The 22,892-nt window shown below is 35.6% G+C and overlaps 2 protein-coding genes across 6 annotated transcripts; both read right to left on the bottom strand.

The window, feature by feature from the left end:
- On the bottom strand, window positions 574-6,047 carry LOC109226806 (protein MARD1-like). The gene is made up of 2 exons (XM_019391677.1): window positions 5,346-6,047; window positions 574-960 (listed from the first exon to the last, which is right to left on the bottom strand). The coding sequence occupies exons 1-2, from the start codon at window positions 5,849-5,851 to the stop codon at window positions 801-803; spliced, it is 666 nt and encodes a 221-aa protein (XP_019247222.1). The 5' UTR covers window positions 5,852-6,047; the 3' UTR covers window positions 574-800.
- LOC109226805 (U-box domain-containing protein 35-like) lies at window positions 11,794-21,569 on the bottom strand. Of its 5 annotated transcripts, XR_002068149.1 has the most exons (8): window positions 20,971-21,569; window positions 20,477-20,571; window positions 20,237-20,358; window positions 19,965-20,153; window positions 19,046-19,382; window positions 13,420-13,521; window positions 12,467-12,591; window positions 12,138-12,227 (listed from the first exon to the last, which is right to left on the bottom strand). XR_002068149.1 is itself a non-coding variant. In XM_019391673.1 (7 exons), exons 1-7 carry the CDS (start codon window positions 21,143-21,145, stop codon window positions 11,901-11,903), a joined length of 1,347 nt encoding a protein of 448 aa, XP_019247218.1. In that variant the 5' UTR covers window positions 21,146-21,549; the 3' UTR covers window positions 11,794-11,900. The 5 variants fall into 5 exon arrangements, 4 of the variants coding, with proteins under 4 accessions (XP_019247218.1, XP_019247219.1, XP_019247221.1 ...); XM_019391673.1 differs by lacking the exon at window positions 12,467-12,591 and having other exon boundaries at window positions 11,794-12,227; window positions 20,971-21,549; XM_019391674.1 differs by lacking the exon at window positions 12,467-12,591 and having other exon boundaries at window positions 11,794-12,227; window positions 20,524-20,571; window positions 20,971-21,059.

Below are 22,892 nucleotides of genomic sequence, written 5' to 3'. Positions count from 1 at the left end.
AGAATCTCACCAACTGAACATTATTATGCCTTCTAATTCTTTAACAAAATCTGTCCACTTGTAATACATTCTTATTACGTATATCCATGATGAAGCAGTATTGCAATGGGAAACTTTTGGAGTTTGATACCTTGGCAAACATAAGTACGCCTTGATTGGAATGTTTTCACATAAATCACATCTTTATATCCAGCTTGATATGGTACGGACTGCATGATAAGGTAGTGCCTAATGAATATTTACTTTTGTTTCACTGCATTCAACTTCTTGTTCGATTAAGCATGATGTTAAAGTCTCATCATATTTGAATCTTTAAATGGATTAAGAATAAGATACGAGGATATCTTTTCCTAAATAATCTACCACTGCACTTTTGCTCGGAAGCCATTGTTCTCTCTATTTGTCTCCTTCAACAGAAGGGATGTTTAATTATCAGTGGACAAAATGAATGACCTAGTTGTTGCAGGTACAAACTATGAATATTTATAAGGACGAAATCGATCAAGTTATGCAGATGCGAAAGACCAGTGAAACGGAACATATCATCAGTAGGTTGATATTAGGACTTGCAAGGAAAGAACGAATAATGATTAATTTTTATAGATGAATTTGTCTATGGGTTTAAGAAAAATAAGAAGCCCTCTTCCTTCCTCTCAATAGGGGCAGGCTGAACAACATTCCATACAGAGAGATTGCCTGCTCAAAACTGAACATAAATCTTCTTATGACAAAATCTTATTGGGTTAGCTTTCCAAAACCGTTTCCTTATTTATTAGTTTGATTTGCGTACCATACAAGACTTATGCCACAGCAACACCAGTGGAAAACTGCATTGGACCAGAGCAAGGGGAGGCAGAGTACTCGGGCGATTTCATGGCTCCAGAACCACACTTGTCTTTCTGCTCATCGATTGAGATTTGCTTGCAACGGCACTCTGAGCTACAAAATGCCTTCTCTCCTCTGCATTAATTAGCATTACATAACAAAAGAGGTGATCTCAGAAAGCATTCCTCAAGCTTGACAAGACAGGAACAACATAAGATTTATCTTTCCTTACTCCATATGTAATATTCACCAAATAGAAAATACACACCACCATGCATAAACAAACAAGATATATTGCAGTACCTGGAGGAAACAACCGAAATCTAATGAACAAGTGAAAACCATGTGGTGCTTTCCTACCTAAAGCCCCTTAAGCTTCAATATTACATTGACAAATAAAGCCACCTGAACTATTTCCAGCTAGGACAACTCAATAGCGCAGCAAGAAGATAAAAAGAGTCTAAGAATGTTTGGAATTAAACAGCACATAACTAGGAGATATTAATTGACAAATGCAGAAAGCAAAAAAGAAATTAAAAATATCACCACCCTCATAACAAACGCAATATCAGCATCTGCCACAAGCCACACAAAGGCTAAATTTTAGTTAAGTTGCTCGGGTACGGGTGTCCAATAAGGGTGCTGATCTAGAGGTCGGATCCTATTCAGGGGTACAGTCACAGTCCACGTATGGATAAGGGTGCGAAAATTTGGCTAAAATTAATTCAAATATCTAAAAATAGAGTTATAAAAATATGTCTACATTATGAGACATTATGTGAAAAATTTACAAGGTATTCCGAGAAGGAGAAAATGTTGATCAAGAGGATAATCCGAGAATGAGATAAAAGGAAAAGGACTGACATAGAAATTTCTATATACAAGGTTTCCATTTTCTTCAATTTTACCCTAGTATTTTTTTTTTTTTACAATAACCATGGTGTCTGGGGCAGCTTGCACGCACCTCGACTAATTCCGCGCCCCACGGATACCTACTACCTCCCACCAGCACCAGGTACCATGAAACTCTGTCTATTGGACAGATGGAAAGAAATCACCGTGTTTACTCCGCTGGTATTTGAACCTGAAACCTCATGTTCTCAACCCACTTCATTGACCACTAGACCACACCCTTGGGTGCCTAGCTTTTGTGTTGATTTAAAAAATTATTGTACTTGTCCCAAATTTCTTCGCCGATTTTGGTCAAAGTACCCAAAATCGGTTGACTAGATCCAATAGGGGTCCCACACCCACGTCGTATCGATGCGGGTGCGGCACCTAAAGTGAAGAGTCCGAGCAATTTAGAATTTAGAATTTAGATGAGTTCTAAAATAAGGGAATACAACCTTCATGGGTCTCAAAACACAGAATTAAGATTTACCACAGAGAATTAGGTAATAACTCTGCAAATGTTTCCAAGAAAGCAAATTAAAAATAAAAGGCGCCAAAATAAAATCATGTTTATATTAAAAGCTCCGAAGCACTTGCTTAGTTTGAGCTATGAAGATAACAAAGTGATACAAGCACAACATCAACAATTTACTTGAGTAGATTCTCAGTGACTGACAATCAGAGAGAAATAACCGTGTAAATTAAGCACAATTTTTAATTTAAATCTTGTCAAAGAATTTATTGCCCTTCTTCAGGATATACACGTATAAACTAGTAAAATATGAGAAGCATATGTCCAGAATTATTTTCAACTTGGACCAAGATACCAATGGCCCAAGACTGATGATAATTATATAAAAACAAGAATATAAAATAATGTAAGAACCAGAATGCAAAGGAGGAATAACTATTAGTTAAAGCTCCTAGGTGACTGCACCCTATATGGCCAAGATTATGAATCAAATTAATAACATAGACAAAACGGCTCAAAAGAAGCTATGAGTAGAAGCTCAGAAATCTCTATCAACCTTAACTGTCACAGATGTACAAATATAGGTAATAGCATCTAAGATCTTCAGCACTGGTGTTCTGGCAAACAGGTAGGCACCAAGAATATCCCCGTAATAGAAAGATATCTTCATTTGCATCCAATATGCACGCTAATGATATTTGGATCACCTTAAAGTTGCAATTGGCAATAAAACATTGTTAAAGATAATCCTACAATATAAAGTCGTGCCTACGAAGGTTCTATGTATGCATTAAAACTTCCAAGTTCTCCAAAATCACCTCAAGTTTTGATATTGTTTTCTTGCCTATGTTCTTCAGTTGAAATGTTTATATCATGCATATAATATTTCCCTGCCATCTTCTATGTAAAGAAAATGGAACATGGGATAACTCAAGCCAAAAAAGTGTGGTCACTAGGTGAGGATTGCCAAATATCATATAAGAAGACAGCATCTCATTCCCTCAACTAGTGTGGAATACTTAAACCGCCAGCACGTAAGAGACTGGACATCTGGAACTTGGACAACATAAAATGTGAACCCAACATTAGTAAACCAAGAATTCAGGTAGTCATGATAAGTTTGAATTAAGTGTGAGAGGATTTATGAATGGTTCGGTCAGGCTGGCTTAGAACCTCCGAGTGCCTATCATATTCCTACTAGGGGAGGGGGTCGTGCCATATACTCAACTCTAGAGTAACAAGTGATTTTGTAAGAACATCTACTAACTGATGTCACAAGGCACCCCAATTCAGTCTTTAGTTGAATAAAATGACAATCTATTTCTATATGTTGTATTCTTTCGTGAAGCATTGATTCAAAGCAATGTGTATTGCAGCTTGATTGTAACATATCAATTTCATTGTGCATCTCCCCACACCTCAACTCTAGGATAATTCGCTTTAGCCAATATAAGCTCATGTGTAGCCAAACTCATCGTTTGGTATACTGTATTTGTAGTTGGTCTAATTACTACACCATGCCTTTTGCTATTCTATGATATCAGATTTCCTCCAATTAGAACACAATGCCGTGGAGTGAACATCTGAAGATGATCTCACCAGTCTACATCAAGATACCCAAAAATTCTTGCATGTCTTCTATCTTCATACAATAAACCTTGTCCATATGAACCTTTGATATACCTTAGAATGTGAGTCACTACATTCAAATGAGTATTATGCCGAGGTTTGGAGAAACTGTCTTCCCAAATTGACAGTAAGCAAAATGTCAAATTTTGTGATCTTAAGATAATTTAACTTGCCAAGCAATCTCTGACAACAACCTGAGCCCTCCAATGGCTCCCCTTGTATAGGAACAATCTTAATGTTCAAGCCTATAAAAGTATCGATAGGTTTGCAATAAAACAAAGATAGAACATTTACTACCTGACAAAGTTAGGGGTCATCTGGTTTAAAAGTAAGTTATGCAGGGATTAGTAATGCAGCAATTGTGTATGTGGTGATTAATAATGAGCGATTTTATGGGTGATTGATAGCAAAGGTATTGTTATGCTGTGATTACTAATGATGAGATTGTTATATATGCATTAATTATTCAAAAAAGGCATTTCTGCCTTTAAATAGTCTAATTTCTGCATTGCTAATACACGTTTTTTAATTCCACATTTTATCCTGTATTAAATAAGAAATAGATTCCCACATATTTTAGTGGAGATATTATTTAGTACGCCAACAAAACATTGTGTTATCTAATGACAATTTTTATACTGAGATTAATTATTCCTACGCCCAACCAAATAATGTACTATCTTATGCGAGTTTTTTTGCTAGGATTAGTTATTCCCGTACTCCAACCAAACGACCCCTTAGAACATCTCTGTTTTAAACTCTCTAAACCTAAAAGGGCATAACAGTTTCCTCAACCAATACCGAGCAGATGGAAAACTTGGACATCCACAAATATCCGATCAGATTCATGTGGATGCTCGATCGCAGCTTAAAGAACTGATGGATTGCATCAACATGTTCCCCTTTGCAGTATATGCTTCATGATAAGTAGATTTAAAAAAAAAGAGTAAATAGCATAGGATAATCATGATTCTAACCCAGAACTTAGCCAACGAATATAAAGGTAGAGAGGCCACATTCGAAGAAACAGTTATGTTTTAAGCTTCAGCAATATGAATTGAATGATCAGTCTCAGACCATAATTCTCGACCACCAATACACCAATACAAGATCATTCAGATATTATTTTAACTGCATTTTGACACCAAAGGAAATATGAATTACATTTTGAAAGCAAATAAAAATACTATCCACATAAGGTAAAAAGCCAAATAACATCAACATCATTACTGATAGGACTTGAGGATACTCCGGTTGGGTTAAGCAAACTACTTCCCCGTGGTCTAGCTATCATATTCATCGATAAAAAAAGTTATCAAATGAATTTCCATTACAATTGAAACGATCGAAAAGGAAATAAAAGTTATTATATACTCTAAGGTTGACTTGAATATAGAGCTTGTTAACACAATTCTCAATTTAATCCACAGTTAAAGCCTTTGAATCATAGATTCAAGAAAAGCAGCACAAATTGTATGACCAAACTCAATAAAAGCTCAAAAGCAAAATGAAGAGTTGGAAAGTGAACCTGTAAATGAAAATGTCCAACCCCTGAAGCTGCTTCTGACAAAAAGAGCAAGTACTGAGAAAATCCGCTGTCCTAAAAGCTTCATGCGGAGCAGAGGCGGCAGTGGCAGCAGTTGCTTTTTTCCGATAGCCATTCCCTATGAATTGGTCATCAAAGTATTCCCTTTTCTTAACCAAATTGTTACCCTTATGAGAAATCACACAAGTGTACTCTTCACACATCTCCATTTCCTCCTTATTCTTCTTAGGAATACAATTATTAGCCAAAATTGGGATTGGGTTTGAAGTTAATCTAGGGGAAATAGCCAGAATTGCAGTTTTATTATTATTACTATTGTGATTATTATTGGACATGGCTGCAACAATTCCAAGCCCAACACCATTACCATTTGGGTCTTCAAACTTGTTAGGAGAAGATTTGGACGAGTTAGTGTTGTTATCAGTGAGGGCAAAAACGGAAAGATCGATCGATATTTTCTTCTTCTTGTGACCCCTCACTTCAGCCATTTTCGGAACAAAGAGAGACTCCTTATAGGGTCTCCCTCTGTTCCTTAATTTCAATTGAGGTTTTACAGATCGCAAAGAGAGAAGGCTTCTTGGGTTTAGAAATAGAGAGAGAGATGGGTATGGATGAAAAGCACCAGTTTTCTTCCCTTTTGACACCTCTGGTTTTCAGGGGAGGTGGAGAATATAAAGAGTCACGTAAATCATAATAGTAGTACTCTCTCATTTCCAATATTTTCATGGTTCGTTTACGTCCGAGTAGGGAACCAATATGTTAGGCTTTTTGGACTCAAAGCACCAAAATAGGTTAAAAAAAAATATTTGGTAACCTTTTTATATATAGCGCACGAAATTCATGTGCTATATCTTAACGACACGTTTGTCCGTGAAAGTATAGTTTTCATGCGCTCAAAAGGCGGTCAAAGTTTTGGTATAGCGCATATATTAGATGCACTATACCTGAATGTGAAAAGACAGATAGGCATAGCGCATCTAATATATGCGCTACACCTATTTAAAATAGGCCAGCCTCCTTCTTAACGACAGGACTCCAAAAAAGGGTCCCCCTATTTTTAAAAGCTAAAAACTCCATTCGAGTCCACCCCTCCCCCGAAATCTTGTCCCGTGATTGTTTTAGTGATCTAACACTCAATTCAAGGCGTTGTCGTGTAGTGAAACTTTTTTATTGCCCAATTTGGTGAGCAAATCTTCATTCTTTCCATTCAAAAAAATCGAAAAAGAGGTATTCTGAATCACCTTTTTAGTATAAGTCATGTATATAATTGAGTAATTAGTTGTTACTACTGTATTGTATGCTTTTGTGATTGTTTTGTGAAATTTTATTTTTTTCGTTTTTTACCCGGATTAGTTTATTTATGTGCAAAATATTATGAAAATTGTATATTGTTCCTTTGTTGAATAATTAGTGTTATATGTTTACTGTTTTTATAGTTGTACATATTATTATATGTTTACTGTGAATAATATGTGACTTTAGTGTTATTTAGTGCCTTTTAGTGTTATGTAGTGCCCGTTAGTGTAGTGTAACTAATAATAAATTCTAATTTATGTTAGTTGATGTTATTTATGGCCATTTAGAATAGTGTGCCTTTAGTATTCTTTAGTGTAGATTAAAAATAATGTGTCCTCACTAACTAACCCGGTTAGAGTATTCAATTATGGATCAAATTTTAATCAATTATTAAGTGTATAGTAAATGTTTTATTAGATAACAATAAAAAATTAGAAATGAATCATAAAATAATTAGTTGGCAGTACAAAAGAGACGCTGTCGGATTTTTGTGTAAAAATAAATATTAACATACAAATCGTTATGAATGAAATAAATACTTAATAGTACAGTTTTAAAAATAATATCAAATAGTAAAACAAATTAAGTATTTAGTATTATTTTAATTAGGAATAAGATTGTTAAAAAATTGACAGTACGTAAAAGAGATTGTGTTGTTTTTGTTTGTTTAATAGTATTAAATTAAGACATAAATCGTTATGAACGCAAAAAAATTTAGTAATATCTTTTATATGAATAATTATTAAAAATATCGAGATTAGTTTAGAAAATAAATATAAAAATTTTCTTATAACCCGAAAAAATCTGGAAAAAAAAGTTGACAGTTCAAACAAAACCCTGCCGAATTTTAGTCGAATAATCTAAGAAACTAACATATAAATAAATATTTTATTTATCAACCTAAGTAATAATATAAAAAATTTATCGATTAAATATTAATATAAAAAATATCGCAATATATTTAAAGATGTTAAACGATTAAAGAGAAAAATACTTTAATTAATATTATTCAATTTACAGACATCGTCATGGATCCTCCGCCAGTGCATCTTGGACCTGCTGTTCTAGAGCTACTGTTGTTCGAGGATGGTCATAGGTCTTCACACACATGGGATGGACAGTTGCTGTCCCAGACCTTCCACCCTAGACGTATAGACGATCTTTGAAAGTTCATTAGGGACCACCCACTTCATCCCCGTACAGTTACATGTCTTCAGCGAACGAGGTTTTACCAGATTATAGAGATCGGTCGGTTACAGTTCGACTGACCCCTGATCACGGCTATGATAGAGTGGTGGAGACCGGAGACTCACACATTTCATCTACCTATTGGTGAGGCTACCATCACGCTACAGGACGTGGAGGTTCAATTCGGGTTGCCCGTTGATGGTATGGCTATCAGCTACCCGCGGGCTCTTAGGGATTATACGAGAGACGACTATCTACATATGTTGCAGAGGCTCACCGATTTCTAGCCTACGGAGCCGACTGCTATGAGTGTTGCTAGTCGATTGCAGTTGTCGCCCTTTAGGTAGCATCTGGAGGCGTTGCACGCGGAGATCACGTATGACTCACTGGTAGAGGCTATAGAGCGGCAGACGAGGTTATTGCTATTGATGATATTTGGTGGTATTCTTTTCCTGAATACTTCGAGAAACCTTATTAGCTTGCGAGTTTTGCATCATTTAGAGCAGCTAGATGAGCTACCTACGTATAGCTGGGATGGAGCTGTTCTAGCCTGCCTTTATAGGCAGCTGTGCAGGGTGTTCATGGGCACCATGAGAGACACCACTGGTCTTATTCCGCTTCTGCATGTGATAACATTATCGAAGCTCAAGCTTCTATTCAACAACAGTCCCGGGGTTAAAGTGTTGCAAAGCAGCCATGTACCTAGGTAGAACGGCAAATGACTTATCCTAATTACCATAAACAACCTCAAACGCACGTTTACGTCCGAGAAATGCCATTTCTTTTGGTAATGGTACATCCATATACCTGGTGGACAGATGTTATACACTCTTTAATCTTGCACATTATGAACGATTCAATGTGTGGAATCAAGACAAGGGAAATCAAGTCAACACTCAAGTTAAAATGATTCTCATTGAATGTGTCATATCACATGTGTGGTTGCCAATGTATTTCCCCACCATCCACATATTTTTTTCAACTTTCTCGCACGCAACATCCACTTATAACCTTGAAACCATCTATGACAAATAACCTTATAAACTTGTGTAGATGACCCATGAACCTCGATCTCACGATAGTGTTTTATGCTGTAAATTCACACCGCCCTGCTAAGGCACGCTTTATCAGCAAAAATCATATTCCTTGAAAGCTCTGTTGGTCTAGATTCATCCCACATTGTTGTACGAATATCATCAAGATCCCTTGTGAAGGCATCCACATCCGCATACTGGGCAACTGATCAAGGTAGGGAATCTCCTTTGAATGAAAGGGCACATGGGACTCGTACACTCTAGGTCTAACGGTAGGTGGAGTCTGCATATATGGAGCATGCTCATTTGTGACATCATGCTCCCTCGTCAAGTCAGGTTGCTCATTCTCATTCTCATCAGTAAAGCACGTGTCCTCATCATCGTCGCCCTCATCAAGGAAGGGTGTATCATCTCCAGACCCATCAGCACTGTTGTCATAATCACTATCATCTTTCTAACTCTGTGCATCTGCCAAATCATGATTAAATATATCGTCTTTGGGCAATTCAATAAGGACAATATCTGATTTGCTGGCACGCTAGGAGGGGCTCGAACTCCTCTAGTGGAATTATTCGAGGCAACCGATAGTGCTTGCTGGAGCTCAGTCATTATCCAGTCCTATCTTGAGAGATGATTCAAAATTTCCCTTTTCTATGCTCTCAGAACTTTCACCGATTCGGCGACGGGTTCATCATCCATATCACCAGGGGTAGGACTCCTTGCACGCCGAGTATTCTGTTCTTGCCGGACTGGAGTTGTCTCATTTCCGGCGTGCAGGTTTCACAGGTCGAATCATTATGTTGATCCCCACCACAGAAATTATCCTCACGCTCGTTATTTGTCCCAACATTGAGTGAGTTGTTGACATTATTAGGTGCCACATCTGTTTTTGCTTTACTAAAGAAAAGCGTCAAAATATGTTAGTAAAAGATAAATGGATCAAAGTAACATCACAATTGTCTATGCCTACGGTGGGCGCCAAACTGTTTCCCTGTAAAATGATACAGTTAAATTTGTAACGTAGTTTATAGACATGTGAATTAAATTGATTCAAAAATATAAAGTAACAAAGAGCATAAGTAAATTAATTAAGAATACTTGAAGAAAATACAAGCATGACTTTGAATTGAGCTTCTTCGAAAGCAAGAACAAGAACAAAGTATTTAGCAAAATGGTGTTAACAGAATAAGAGAGTAGAATAAGCCTTTTTTCCTACAAATATTTCATGTCCTTATAGCTAAATTAGGGGAGACAAAATCCCCAAATCAAGCTACTCTTTAACAGCTTGTTTGGATGGTTGTTCCCCGTTGTATTGTATTGTATTGTTATGGCAAAACAATGTTTGTTTTGATTGTTTCATTAAAATTGGTTGTATTTTATTGTTAAATCCATTGTTCCAGAACAATGAAAAGTCCCCTTTTTTAAAACAACCAATTTGGTGTGGTGGGATTGTTTTCTATTTTTCTTTCCAATTATGCCCTAACTTATTACTCCACAGTTCTATTTTACCTTTTACCTTTTTTCAATTTTAACTCCAAATCTCCAAGCTATAACCTGCTTTGTTTGTTTCCAGAACTTCTACCGCCATTGTTAAAGGTGTTTTGCCGCCTTCAGTTTTATTTTTTTCTCCTAATTTGTTTTTAACTCAATTCTATTTAGTTGTGCTCTTTTGTTTTGCCTTCTTCTGTCTTGCTCCTTTGTTATACTTTCTTAAGGTGTTTTGCCTTCTTCTGTTTTGTTTTTTAAATTATTTTTATGCATAATTTTGAAAATTTTAATATTAAAATAATTGAGGACATTTTAGTAAACTTATCAGTTACAGTACAGTACGATACAGTCAAACCAAACAGCAAAATATTATTTAACAATAACACACAATACAATCTATCCAAATATTGTATTTTATAAAACGATACAATACAATACCATACAATACATTATAAAACGATGGGGAACAATGATCCAAACAGAGTGTAAAGTGAATAAAGACCCCTCTTGATAGCCGCATAGCGATTGAGTGTAAATACTAAGATTCTTTGTAATGGCTGCTCCTTTAATGTTGTCTTCTTTAATTGGTATCTTGCTTTCAAATTCTTCTCTCCGGTGTTGATGTCACCGAGACTCATACAACATCGGCCGCATGCTTAGATCCGGTGTCAGCTATTTGCTGACTCATCTCCTAAGTGTCTTTACGGCCACCTGTTCACTTGACGAACATTCACATGTCATATGCTAATTTTACCCTATACATCCGTTATACGAATAATTGAAATGAGTGGCTTCGTTTTCTTGAGGAAAGGGAGTGCAAATTGTTCTTTGGCTTGAGTTGTATTGAAGGATATTTCAACGGTTAGGATGAGATGTGGTTGTGGGAGCATGGAGGATTCTGTTGTTTGTTCACTCTCTTATAACCTAATCCAAATTATGGTTTGAAAGATATGCCAATTCTTTGACTTATCCGATTATTGACTTCAAAGAACAAGAGATTTGTATTGTTTTCGAGTTATATTTTTCGAACTAACTTCCACAAATATCAGATGAAAATATATCCTATTGATTATACTTGATGGAAAGACAATATATGCTGCCTACGTCCGCCCCCTTCTCTTCACGCACATATAAGGACAAACCGATGCATGAAGCATCCTTGTGTGATGCATTCACGTAGGGTAAGGGAAGGGCCGCACCTCAAGAAAGTGTGTAACCTAGCATGGAGCAAGTGTTAGTGCCTGATTTCTTAACTCGAACCATGACCTATATATCATACAGAGATAATTTTACTTTTGTTCCAAAGTAAAAACGTAGTAGGTGATTAGTTATTAACCTCGAGCACAACATTACTTGCACAAAGCTCTCAATTACATGAAGTCTCTCTTTTCTTCTTTTTATTTCAGTCATACGCACGTAATTCGTAGACACTCAAAAAATATATTACTTTCTTAATATTTAATAAAATTAAGCAAAAATAGATAACATACCAAACATATCCCTCTCTTTTTCTTCTCTATTGACTCAAGGTTCATCTCAACTCAAAGAAATAAACGTAAAAAATTATCAAAACCACAAGTATCCTAAGTAAGCTTTGATACTTTATGGCCTTTTGGGAGTGAACTAAGGACTTTAGTGCAGTCTTCTTGGCCTCGGATTTTTTTTGTGCTTTCCTTTCCGAACGCTTTCTCCTTTGTGCCTCTCTTTCAGCCTTTTTTTGAGCTGCTTTGGCCTCTTCCTTTGATGCCATTCTTAATGCTTTTTCCTTCGCAACACAGGCCAATGCCTCTTCCTTTTGACGCCTCGCTTCTACCAGGTTCTTCTCATCTTCCTTCCTCAAATTCTCAAGTTCCTTAACCTAAATATGACAAAACTGTTAACACATATATAGCACATAATTATACAAAACTATATGATGGTATGACTTACGGACGCTATCAAACGGCCAAGTTCAGGGAGTGAAGACTATCAAAGTGCCACGATCAGGAGATAATTAGGATTAAAAATTATTTCAGGTATGCACCGAATAAAAAGTGTCGAGTCAGGGGTCCTGAGGTATTATGCCAATGTATAAATGATGAATCAACAACAACATACCCAGTGCGGTCCCACAAGTGGGATTTACGGAGGGTAATGTGTACGCAGACCTTATCCCTATCTTGTAAAGGTAGAGAGACTGTTTCCAATAGACCCCAGGCTCAAGAGGAATGTATGTTGAAAACCTATCAATACTTTCATAAGTGGAGACAAAAGGTAAAAGCATATATTATACGGAACTTAAAACTAAAAATGTATGATTGTGGTACAAATATAAGTAAATGCGCACACTAACGTACGCCTAATTAAGGTTTAAATGACACTAATAATAAGAACAAAGATTCGGTTCATGCACAGAGTCAAAAGTATCATGTACAAAAGTAGTATTTTGACATTTGCATGTCTTTCGATAATTTTGATCACTCTTTTTCATTGTGCTATTGTTTCCTAAGATGGTAGAGAAATTTTTGTCAAACAAAAAATTAAAGTAATTGACAAGGAATATAAGTAGGTTCATGTTAAATCCTGAATAGACATTAAGGAGTGATTGTTTGAATTGAGTTGGAAGGTATTAATTGTATGAGTGTCTATTCTATGGAATTCGAACCTGAACTTTATTTTCTATTTCTATTACGATTCATTATTTGTATCTAATTGGCTCCTCTTCTTATTTATTTTTTATTTCAATTTCAGCATATCGATTGAAAATTGGCTCCTATTCAAAATTGTGCAATTAGAGAGAAAAACTAATGAAAGCAGATTATTTGAATGTCATTAAAAAGGATACTTCAAAACTAAAAACGTTTTTGCAGAAAATTTTTGTGTTTGCTGAGATTGGTTATCTGTGGAAGCCGAATTCATCAGCTAGTATATTCGATAGTAAGTCAAAAGATAAACAGGTTCAATTTGAGAAGGTCAGACTATTCCCCTTCTACGCCCACCTTCAAATTTCGGTGTAAGCAAATTTCTTTACATCATGATTTATTGATTAAAAAGGCAATTTAATTCTTTACCTTTTGTTTCTCTCGTAGCGCTTCTTTGCAGGCTGCATGGTACATTTCCATAGTCTGAATTGTTTGTAACTCTAGTCTTCTCATCTTTTCTTCCATTTCTTTCTGACAAATTTAACATGCCAAATGTTAAAATTCCACTAGCAAATCAAACAATATTAATCTGAAAACAGAATATCTTTATGATGTTATTGACTGTGTTCTTCAAAAGATATGTTTCGATATTTAATTGATTTAATTTTAAGCTAAAAATAATTATGTTTCAGTTAAAAACTCATATTACTTAAAGGGCCAACTCATTATTTAGGGAAAAAATGACACTGTATAGCCACTCTAAAAAATAGCCGAAAAAGTGTATAATTTTTGTATATTTTTTGTATATATATACATTCTGTATGTTATATACAAAAATTATACAAATTTGAACCGGATGTAAATAATTTCTGACGCGGACTAAAAGTGATAATACCCCTTATTCAGGTGTATGCCTCTTCACTCTACCCAATGTTAGAGATTTAGTAGGTTTGCAACAATTTGCACGGACCACAATTGGTCCACCAAATAGTCTGTTACAATCCACAACAACAGATATCAGGTGAATCACCACATCAAGATTGGAGTAGATTTGTTAGTGTTGTAATGTGGTACCGCCATATTGGAGCTCCAAATTTGACTAGATATGCAATTGGACTTCTCCCAAAATGACTATGGACAATGATGCCAGTTGGAATTTTCAGCCTTTTCGCATCGCCTACTTGCTAAAGCAAAAATGAAATAGCCGATCATAAATTCTGTGACGTATTCAAGACCTCACTAATCAGCCAATCACTTTTTAGTTCACAATGAAGAACCCCGACTGTAAAACAAATATCCCTCCCTTTTACTAAACACAACTCAAAATTTTATTGAACTAGCAAGAAAAACCTAGTCCACAGCCAACAAACAACGCTCCTAGAGTAGGCAAAGGAGTTAAAAAAATTAACTGTCTCACAGGGTTTTATTTAGGGAAGAGCCAATCAAGTAAATACTCCATTGCAATTTGGGAAAAAGAGATATTGGTTCAACACTTCCAACCACATGATCGACTGACATGTAAAGAGGTCTGCCAGACACAAAGTGCACTATACTACCACCTTGACTGGACCGTGCCCATGCTTTAAGGATAGAGTTTGGAACATATATTAAGATGGTGATTTGGGACCGTTAATGACCAACTTTTCTTTTGTAAATATCACTACTACATACAGTGATGAATTTCTTTGTAGATTTCATAGCTCTAAATTATGCCAATGCTACCACAGATAAAACATTCCTCGTAAAGCTTCAAAATGTGACTTGTACAGCCTGAACTTTCTTTACTACACCTGGAAATGTATTAGGAGAACTAGAGTCCCTTTATCTATGCTAAATCGTCTGATTACAAATAGGAAAATCATGTGGTACTGAAGATTTGGTATACTCTTAGTCTACTCCAACTATTTAACCCACAATTCTCAGGCACATCTGATGGGACGCTCAAGTACGAATCGTTAGAGCAGTACTTCCGCTAAATATAATTTTTCTTGGCATATGTACTTATGATCTGGAAAAAGTATTCCAATAATAGCATATAATCCTCTAGAGAAAGGTCGGTCTGAGAGTTATTTGTTCGACATTTGGTGCCCCAACTCCACCAGTTAATGCTAGTGTACATACGTCTCCCCAAATGAAGGATTTCGTACTCCACTTCTAGAGATTGCAACCACATCATTAATTAAGGATCAAATCACCATTAGATCACTGACACGATGCAGTGACTTAGCAACATCAACAATGTCATCAAACCCACGATGCAAAACTAGCACTATTTGTCTAGGGAGCTGGAGCTTCGAAATGCTAGGCAACAGAATGAATATTCAACTATCAGTGTTAACCAACAACTTTCATAGTCCTATCAAGGCCCAAGTCTTATGGTGGCTCCACCTTACAGTGTAGAAACATTTCACACTATGGCCATCATAGACAGCTCCAGCTGACTATTTCTTTCAACATGAACCAACTTACCTAGTAGAACCATCTGATCTTTAATATGAGAAAGTCAATTTTTGGCGAGTACCATAGGTTCACCTATAAATTATGGCACTCCTCCATTTCCTCTCATCTTTAACTCATAAAACAGAGGTATTGCTTGCAGTTACTTAGAGTGTGTATGAAAGGACACAATTAATTATACAACAGAGCAGCCATGACATAATCCTCCCTCTTCATGCTTGATTCCTTAGCTATCCCAAACTAGCAACACTTCAAAGCTCTGCCTGCGAGGCATGCATCTACTCCACCAAGGTCAAAACAACCTACATTGGCTCCTATGCCAAATCCAACAAAAACCCATTATCTGTATGATTAAGCTTCATAGTTGAGATGATGAAGTGTTACATTGGCATCAACCTGAAGTCAATAGACAGACAAGCGTACAAAAGCCTTAACCAAATTGGGTCGATAGGATAGTACTGCGAACTCCACAATTTGTTAGTTTTTCTCGAGTAAGATGGAAGTCCACCATTGAGAATATTGGATGGTTCAAAATCAAAATACATGAAGATTCTCAAGACAATTGTCCCAAATTGCGACTCTTCTCCCTTTTTCACTAGCAGAGACTGCTTTTGCATGGTACTCCTCACTACTAGCCAGCTCAATTCAATATTGGGTAGACAAGGAGAGAAAGTTGTGACAATAGATTTACAAACCCCAGCTGAAGGTGACAATAGAAGATTTAGTTAATCTTAGGCAACTAGTAGATGAATCAATTGTTTATTACCTCTAGGTATTCTACAAGATGCATAACAAATGTCATATACAATCTCCGAAATCTAAGCGTAAAATAACAGTAGTAAGTGACATGCATCCCAACTGAAATAGCAGGAAAAAAAGAGAGCCTATGGAGTCAAAGTCCACATCTTGTGTCAATCGTCACTTACTTAGATCCGGCCCACCCAACTAAATTTAAAAACATTCCTCAGCAAACGCAGATCCTATCAATACCTACAGCTATCAAAGACTATGAAGCTTTTCAACATTGAAAACAAGGACAAGTGCCTATTCAGCATCTCTAAGGTGAACTGACCTTCAGCTATCTATTCAAAGACAAGTTGATGAAATTTCTGAGCAACATAAATTGCCACCAGCTGAGGAAATAAAGAATAAAAGATAATGCAAATGGCACGATACCTATAGTCACTCCACCAACAACTGCCCTATCTTTTGTAATATACTACAAAAGGCTATTGAAGATAGTAGTTTCAAATTGTCTGAGAAGAGTGCCTAAAGATAGGGAAAATGCAAGGTGAAGAAACCAACTTGAAGGAATGGAAGGTGAAGGTAAAGGAACCATTCAATGAGTCGTTAGAACCTAAGTGGCATGTGAACTAACAACAAGAAGAAAGAATGAAAAACAGTAAGTCACCAAGAAAAAGAAACTTTATATTAGGGGAACGAAATTCTCGATAAGTTGCCACAAAAATAGCAAAGAAGAGTCGCACCATCCATGAGGAAAGTACACGGAGATCTACTCTTTCAAAGTCTCTAGATGGCCAAAAGCAAGGAAAATAAGCAAGTGTTGTCCTCAAGATAGAGGAGTCAAAGGCTAAGCAAGTCCTTTCCCAACTCAGAGTTGAGAGAGAAAACGTTAGAAAAAGGGGCAAAGCATAAGTAGTCATCTACCAATACTCCACCTTCAACTAAGACCAAAACCTACTGCTGGTAAAGATAAAAAGCACCATTAAGATCAGAACCTCCAAAGGAGCTAATCTCACACCACTCTTAGCTTCAGTGAATAATAATAAGAGGAGTGGTAGAAATCAACCTCGACAAACGGGTGTATGTTGTTTTCATCACAATCATCAACAACATTAAGATAACTTCTGGAAAAATGATCAAACCCGACGTCGACATTGAGAAGGAGACCTTGGTGGTCAATAAAAAACAGCATATGATCACCTAGGTAGCACTAACCATAACATGCACCCTTGGCATTCAACGAAGCATACTCAAGGACAAAAACCAACTAGCAGAGAAGAGACTCAAGAAAGACGCTCAAAAGATTGCGTCTGAGAAAAGTTGCAGAGTATACATCGCTTTATTTATTAGAAAGGAAAAGTTGCGTCTAAGGAAGGATAGTAGAGCAGTCAAAGATATGCATCGCCTTATTTATTAGAAGAGTGGCAGACCGACATGGCAGTCCAAATTGGACTAGTGATCATATTCCCCCAATGATTCCTTGCACTATCCGATGACTTGGAAGAACCTGAAGGATATCTAAAATGGCGACGAAAATAGAATACCTAGCATACGAAATAACAAAACCTGCAATGATCATGTTTAGGAAGCTATCTCGTATAACCCAACAGTTGAAGCCCTTGCAGTATTAATGAAAACCACTCAACACCATGCGGATCAACAGTTTTAAGAAGGTTGCCAAAACCAAGACTGATCTAATTCTAACCAGCCGCAAGATGAAAAATTTCACAGGAGATTTCTCGTCAACATTAGGAGTCCTGATTGCTGAAATCTTTGTGGGCTCTAAAACGACCAATATGGAAGTCTTTATCATATACGTCAAACTTACTTACTATGTCCTCTTAGGGAGAGACTTCAAAATCCTTCCTCCTTGCACCAGAAGCTGATTTTCTCGAGAGTGAACGAAGTGCAAATTATCCCAACTAACAAGAACATATCAGGTGACATCTACACGGTGGAAATGGTATTTTACTCCTCACATATGGCCCTGATAGGAGTGCCAGAAGGTTATGAAGTAGGTGTCTTGACCATGTGCTATAACACATCTCAGGGGTTCACGATCCACCACCACGCTGACCCACAATCTATCAATCACTTAGATGGTTGACAATGGTGAGAAAGTTGTCAAAGACATCCTCCATCAGCTAATTATCATTATGTTCACCCAACTTAAGGATCCAAACTATCCCCTAAATCAATGACCTACCAAGCGAACATGAAAAAGTCAAATCTGAAAATTTAGTCAAACACTTTCGAGACTGCTTTGCCTCGAATTACATCTAAATGCCTAAACTTATTTCAAGAATCGATAGAATTATCAATGGCATTAATAATGGATTCAGGCCACAAAGAAACCTGCAAGAAAATATAACCTTGATTTTCTACCTCATGTGAAGCAAGTGATAGGAATATTTGTTGAAAGCTGAGTTCACTAACCAACAAAGTATGTTGAATGTCAAATGACAAAGTCATCATGGTTTACTAGAAGATTACTAAATCCAAGATCTGCATCGTCTTATCACAAAATTAGTACTTGTATGCAACTGAAGATTTGGACAATTTCTAGGTCAAGTCCAACTAATTTCACCTGCAACAAATTGGGATTTGAACTAGGTGTCCAAGTTATTACTCCTATATTTCAACCACTCAACTATTTGCTGAGGGTACTACTAGATTATACTTATATACGAACATATTTTCGTTTTCATTGTTCATGATAATCACCAACGCTTTGTCCCCAACCCTCTGCTACTATCTTAATACTTTTAATCTGAATTTTTTTTAATAGAATTATTCTCTCTAGGAAAATATTTCATATCATACTTAACACAGCTGAAAGAAGTTTAAAACTTACAATTTTATCTGAGGACAATGAGTTTTCTTCACATTCCTGTTCGGATAGTAGCAAGTCATATGCGGAGTCAAGATGATCAACCAACCTTGTAGGACTAAAACCAGACAACTTTGATCCAATGAAACTCGTAGGGTGATCACCACTTTTGCTGTCGATGAAATTCAAAGATTTTGAAGGACGACGAGGTTGAAATTCACATCCTAAATTATCATAGCAATCCAGGAATACACTATCCGTGCTCAGTCTATCTGAACCTGGAAATGAGTGTTCGGCTTTTGGCACATTAAGCTCATCTGCTATCTTGTTTGTTGATGTACTAAGCCTCGGAAACGGCGACCTGTTTCCATGCATATGGGAGATTTCATGACTAAATGTGGCTATCCTCTTGAAAAGTTACTGAAGTATCGATACACTTGGATTATGATGATCAAGGATGTAAACATGTCAAGATTACCAAGCCTAGAAAAGGAGGAAATAGGAAAATTGACACTTAGAACTCTGTATTACATCTGACCTCGAATTTTGTGACAGAAATTTGAAAAAAGTTGTCAAATACTTGAATTTAACTGGTTCTTTTTTGTCTATCATAAATTGTAGTTTTAAGGTCATTCAACCAATATTCTTGCTAGTTGGAATGTTACAGCCTTAATTTCTTGCTTCTCATCAGTGACCTCAAGATCTACAGCTGCATGGTACTAAAAATTTATATTTTGTGATCAAATACAAAGCCATTAAATCAATAGTATATCTGTAGCACAAAGACGAGAAACACAATTTTAGCAAAACAATATGCAAAACGGCAAAAAACAAATGCTTACTATATGTATCACTAACCCTAAATACCCTGAAAAAACCTTAAAATGTGATAACAAGTGACATGTCAATATGAACCTGAAAAACGTGTATAATTTACACTTACATGAAACTAGTTGCATCAAAGTTGGAATTGCGTTGTGGAATTTGTATGCTAGGAATCGAGGATCTCTTTTTCAACGGGTGAGAAGCCAATCTTGCTGAACTGACCTTTCCTTTGGAAACTATGTAAATATTGCAAAAGCTCGGTGCCTTTTTCAGTACAATATTTGCAACATCACTTTTAGTGAAAAGTCTGTCATTAAAGTTCATGGGACTATCAATTTGCAGCTACTAATTTTTAATTCTAACGTACTTTTGCACAGATATAAAAAGTACCTTGAAATCCCATTCTTTGATGGACAACCAAGTACCAAATTTTGAACTCTATATAGTGAAACATAGTCAATGAGAGCCTTAGCAATGTCATGACCTTCAAGTGTGATTAGGTCATATGCTACCTGAAAATTTGTGTAAAAGAATGTTATAATTTTTTACTTTCATTTTCTGAATCTTATTGTCGCTGCAACAATTAGCAACAAGGGAAATCATGATAAAGGTATAAATTGGTTTTCTCACTTCTTTGAAAGAACAAAAGACTCGAAAAGGAAGAAACAAATCTGTACATTGGTTGTTTGGATCTTGTCCAATTGATGGAATATCATTGCCTCCTACTGCAAAAGAAAAGAAATACCAAAAATAATTAAGGATAAAACAAGAACACGCGATGATACTACATAAATAGAAATAAATAATTCTGATTACAAAACCAATTTAACTGTCAAGAAACATATACCAATAAAGCTAAAAAGCAAAGTTTCCTCCTCTTTTTAAACTTCATTTGCTAAATATTAAAACTGAAACATGCTTATCTGAAGGTACCATATATGTTCTCATCATATAAACAGACTATGCTGGAATGGTTGCTATGCGATCAGTTTTAGTTGTTTGTAATTACCAACTTTTAATTTCCTCGTAATGCATTTACTTCCCGTTTTAAGCAAAAAAAAAAAAAAAAAAAAAAAAAAAAAAAAAATTTCATATATAAACATTCATTATGACATTACGTATACCATTGTGATATGACGTTGGGGATGGAGGTGTTGATGGAACATGGAGTAACGTGACCTTTTGGCCTTTTGCAAGTACATTCTCAGTGGCCCATCTAAGTGCATATTGGCTTCCTTTATTTTTATCAATGGCCACAGCTACCAATCTTTCTTCATGCAATCCTTGAGGACTCACCATATTCCAAAAGAAAAGAAAAAAGAGAGTTTATTTGGATGGAAACAATCAACAATTTCAAGACCCAAATAACGTGGTTATCAAAATCAAGATTTCAATAGGGAATAATTTTCCCAACATCAATTTGGAAGAAGAAACCCTAGCTATCGTCTTGTTTCTAGTTTTGGTCAAAATCAACATTACGAAACACATAATGGTCGTCAAGAATTCACTAAACCATTTCCTGATTAGAAGGATGACCATTCTTGAACTTTTTCAAATGTTGACGATAAAGAAAGATAATGTCTATACTTGTTGGAATTTAATAGTAAAGCTTTTGCATGACATTGATTTCCAAAAAGACAAAAAACCCACCAATTTGGAAGGCTTTTTCTATCAGGTAAAATTTGTTCATATTAAATACTCGAATAATAGAGCGATACGTGAAACCGGGACAGACGGAAGACGAAGCAAGTGGGAACCAAAACCGAGGACAGCAGCTTCGGTTGGCACCAGGCAGACCCCGAAGGGAACATTGCTAACAAGGACAAACGAACATTTGCCACCCGATGACACTCAATGAAGAATATTTCTCAGTATTAAATGCATAATCTGTTACAAAGGATTTTGGCATTCATAGCTTGTCGTTACATATTCATCAATGACCCCCATAATTGTCATTTAACACTCAGTTTGGATCATTGTTACCCATCGTTTTATAATGTATCGTATTGTATTGTATTGTATTGTATCATTTTATGAATAAAATATTTGGATAAATTGTATTGTTTGCTGTTGTTAATATAAGATTTTGCTGTTTGGTGTAACTGTGTCGCACTGTATTGTAACTGATAAGTTTATTAAAATACCCTCAATTATTTTAAATATTTAATTTATCAAGAATTACATATAAAAATAATTTAAGAATACTAATTTATCACCAATTATATCTTATATAAAAATTAAGCAATTAAATTCATACAAATTATATCGAAATTAGTGGAACAAGTTAATATTATTAAAAAAATAATAAGTACAGTATATTCATAATTAGATCATAATAATAATAAAATAAAAATAAAATGTTAAGTACACTCCATTCAGAATTTAGATCATAAGTAATATTTCCTAACAACATGACATATAATCCATAACTTAAAGTATATAACATAAATTTTTCTAACAACATGACATATAATTCATAATGAAATACTCATATTATTAAAATAAAGAAAATAAAAAATGATGATAAAGAAATGAACGAAGGAGTTGGCAGAACAAAGATAAATAATAATGCTTTGCACACTTGAAAACAACTAATATTATACAGCTAATTGGAAATAAAGTAACTAGAATTAGAATTACAAGTAGTAGAAGAAAAAATGAAAATAAAAGGAAGGCAAAACCTATACCTGACATTGGAGTTGGAAGCAGCAGAAGGAAAAAAAAGAGTTAGGTTATAGGTTGGAGTTAAAATAAAAATAAAAAGGTAAAAGATAAAATAGAATTATAAAGTAATAAGTTAGGGCATAATTGGAAAGAAAAATAGGAAACAATCCCACCACACCAAATCGGTTATTTCAAAAAATTGGACTTTTCATTATTCCGGAATAATAGATTTAACAATACAATACAACCAATTTTAACTAAACAATCAAAACAAACATTGTTCTGGGATAACAATACAATACGATACAATGGGTAACAACCATCCAAACAAGCTGTAAGATGGACTTGATCGTAGGACCTTGTTCCCTAGGTGTAGCTACAA

This window comes from Nicotiana attenuata, chromosome 6 (assembly GCF_001879085.1).
Source record: "Nicotiana attenuata strain UT chromosome 6, NIATTr2, whole genome shotgun sequence".
In the NCBI taxonomy this organism is placed as follows: Eukaryota; Viridiplantae; Streptophyta; class Magnoliopsida; order Solanales; family Solanaceae; genus Nicotiana; species Nicotiana attenuata.
The sequence above is the reverse complement of the archived record's forward strand: the minus strand, read 5'-3'. Positions and strand labels throughout refer to the sequence as shown.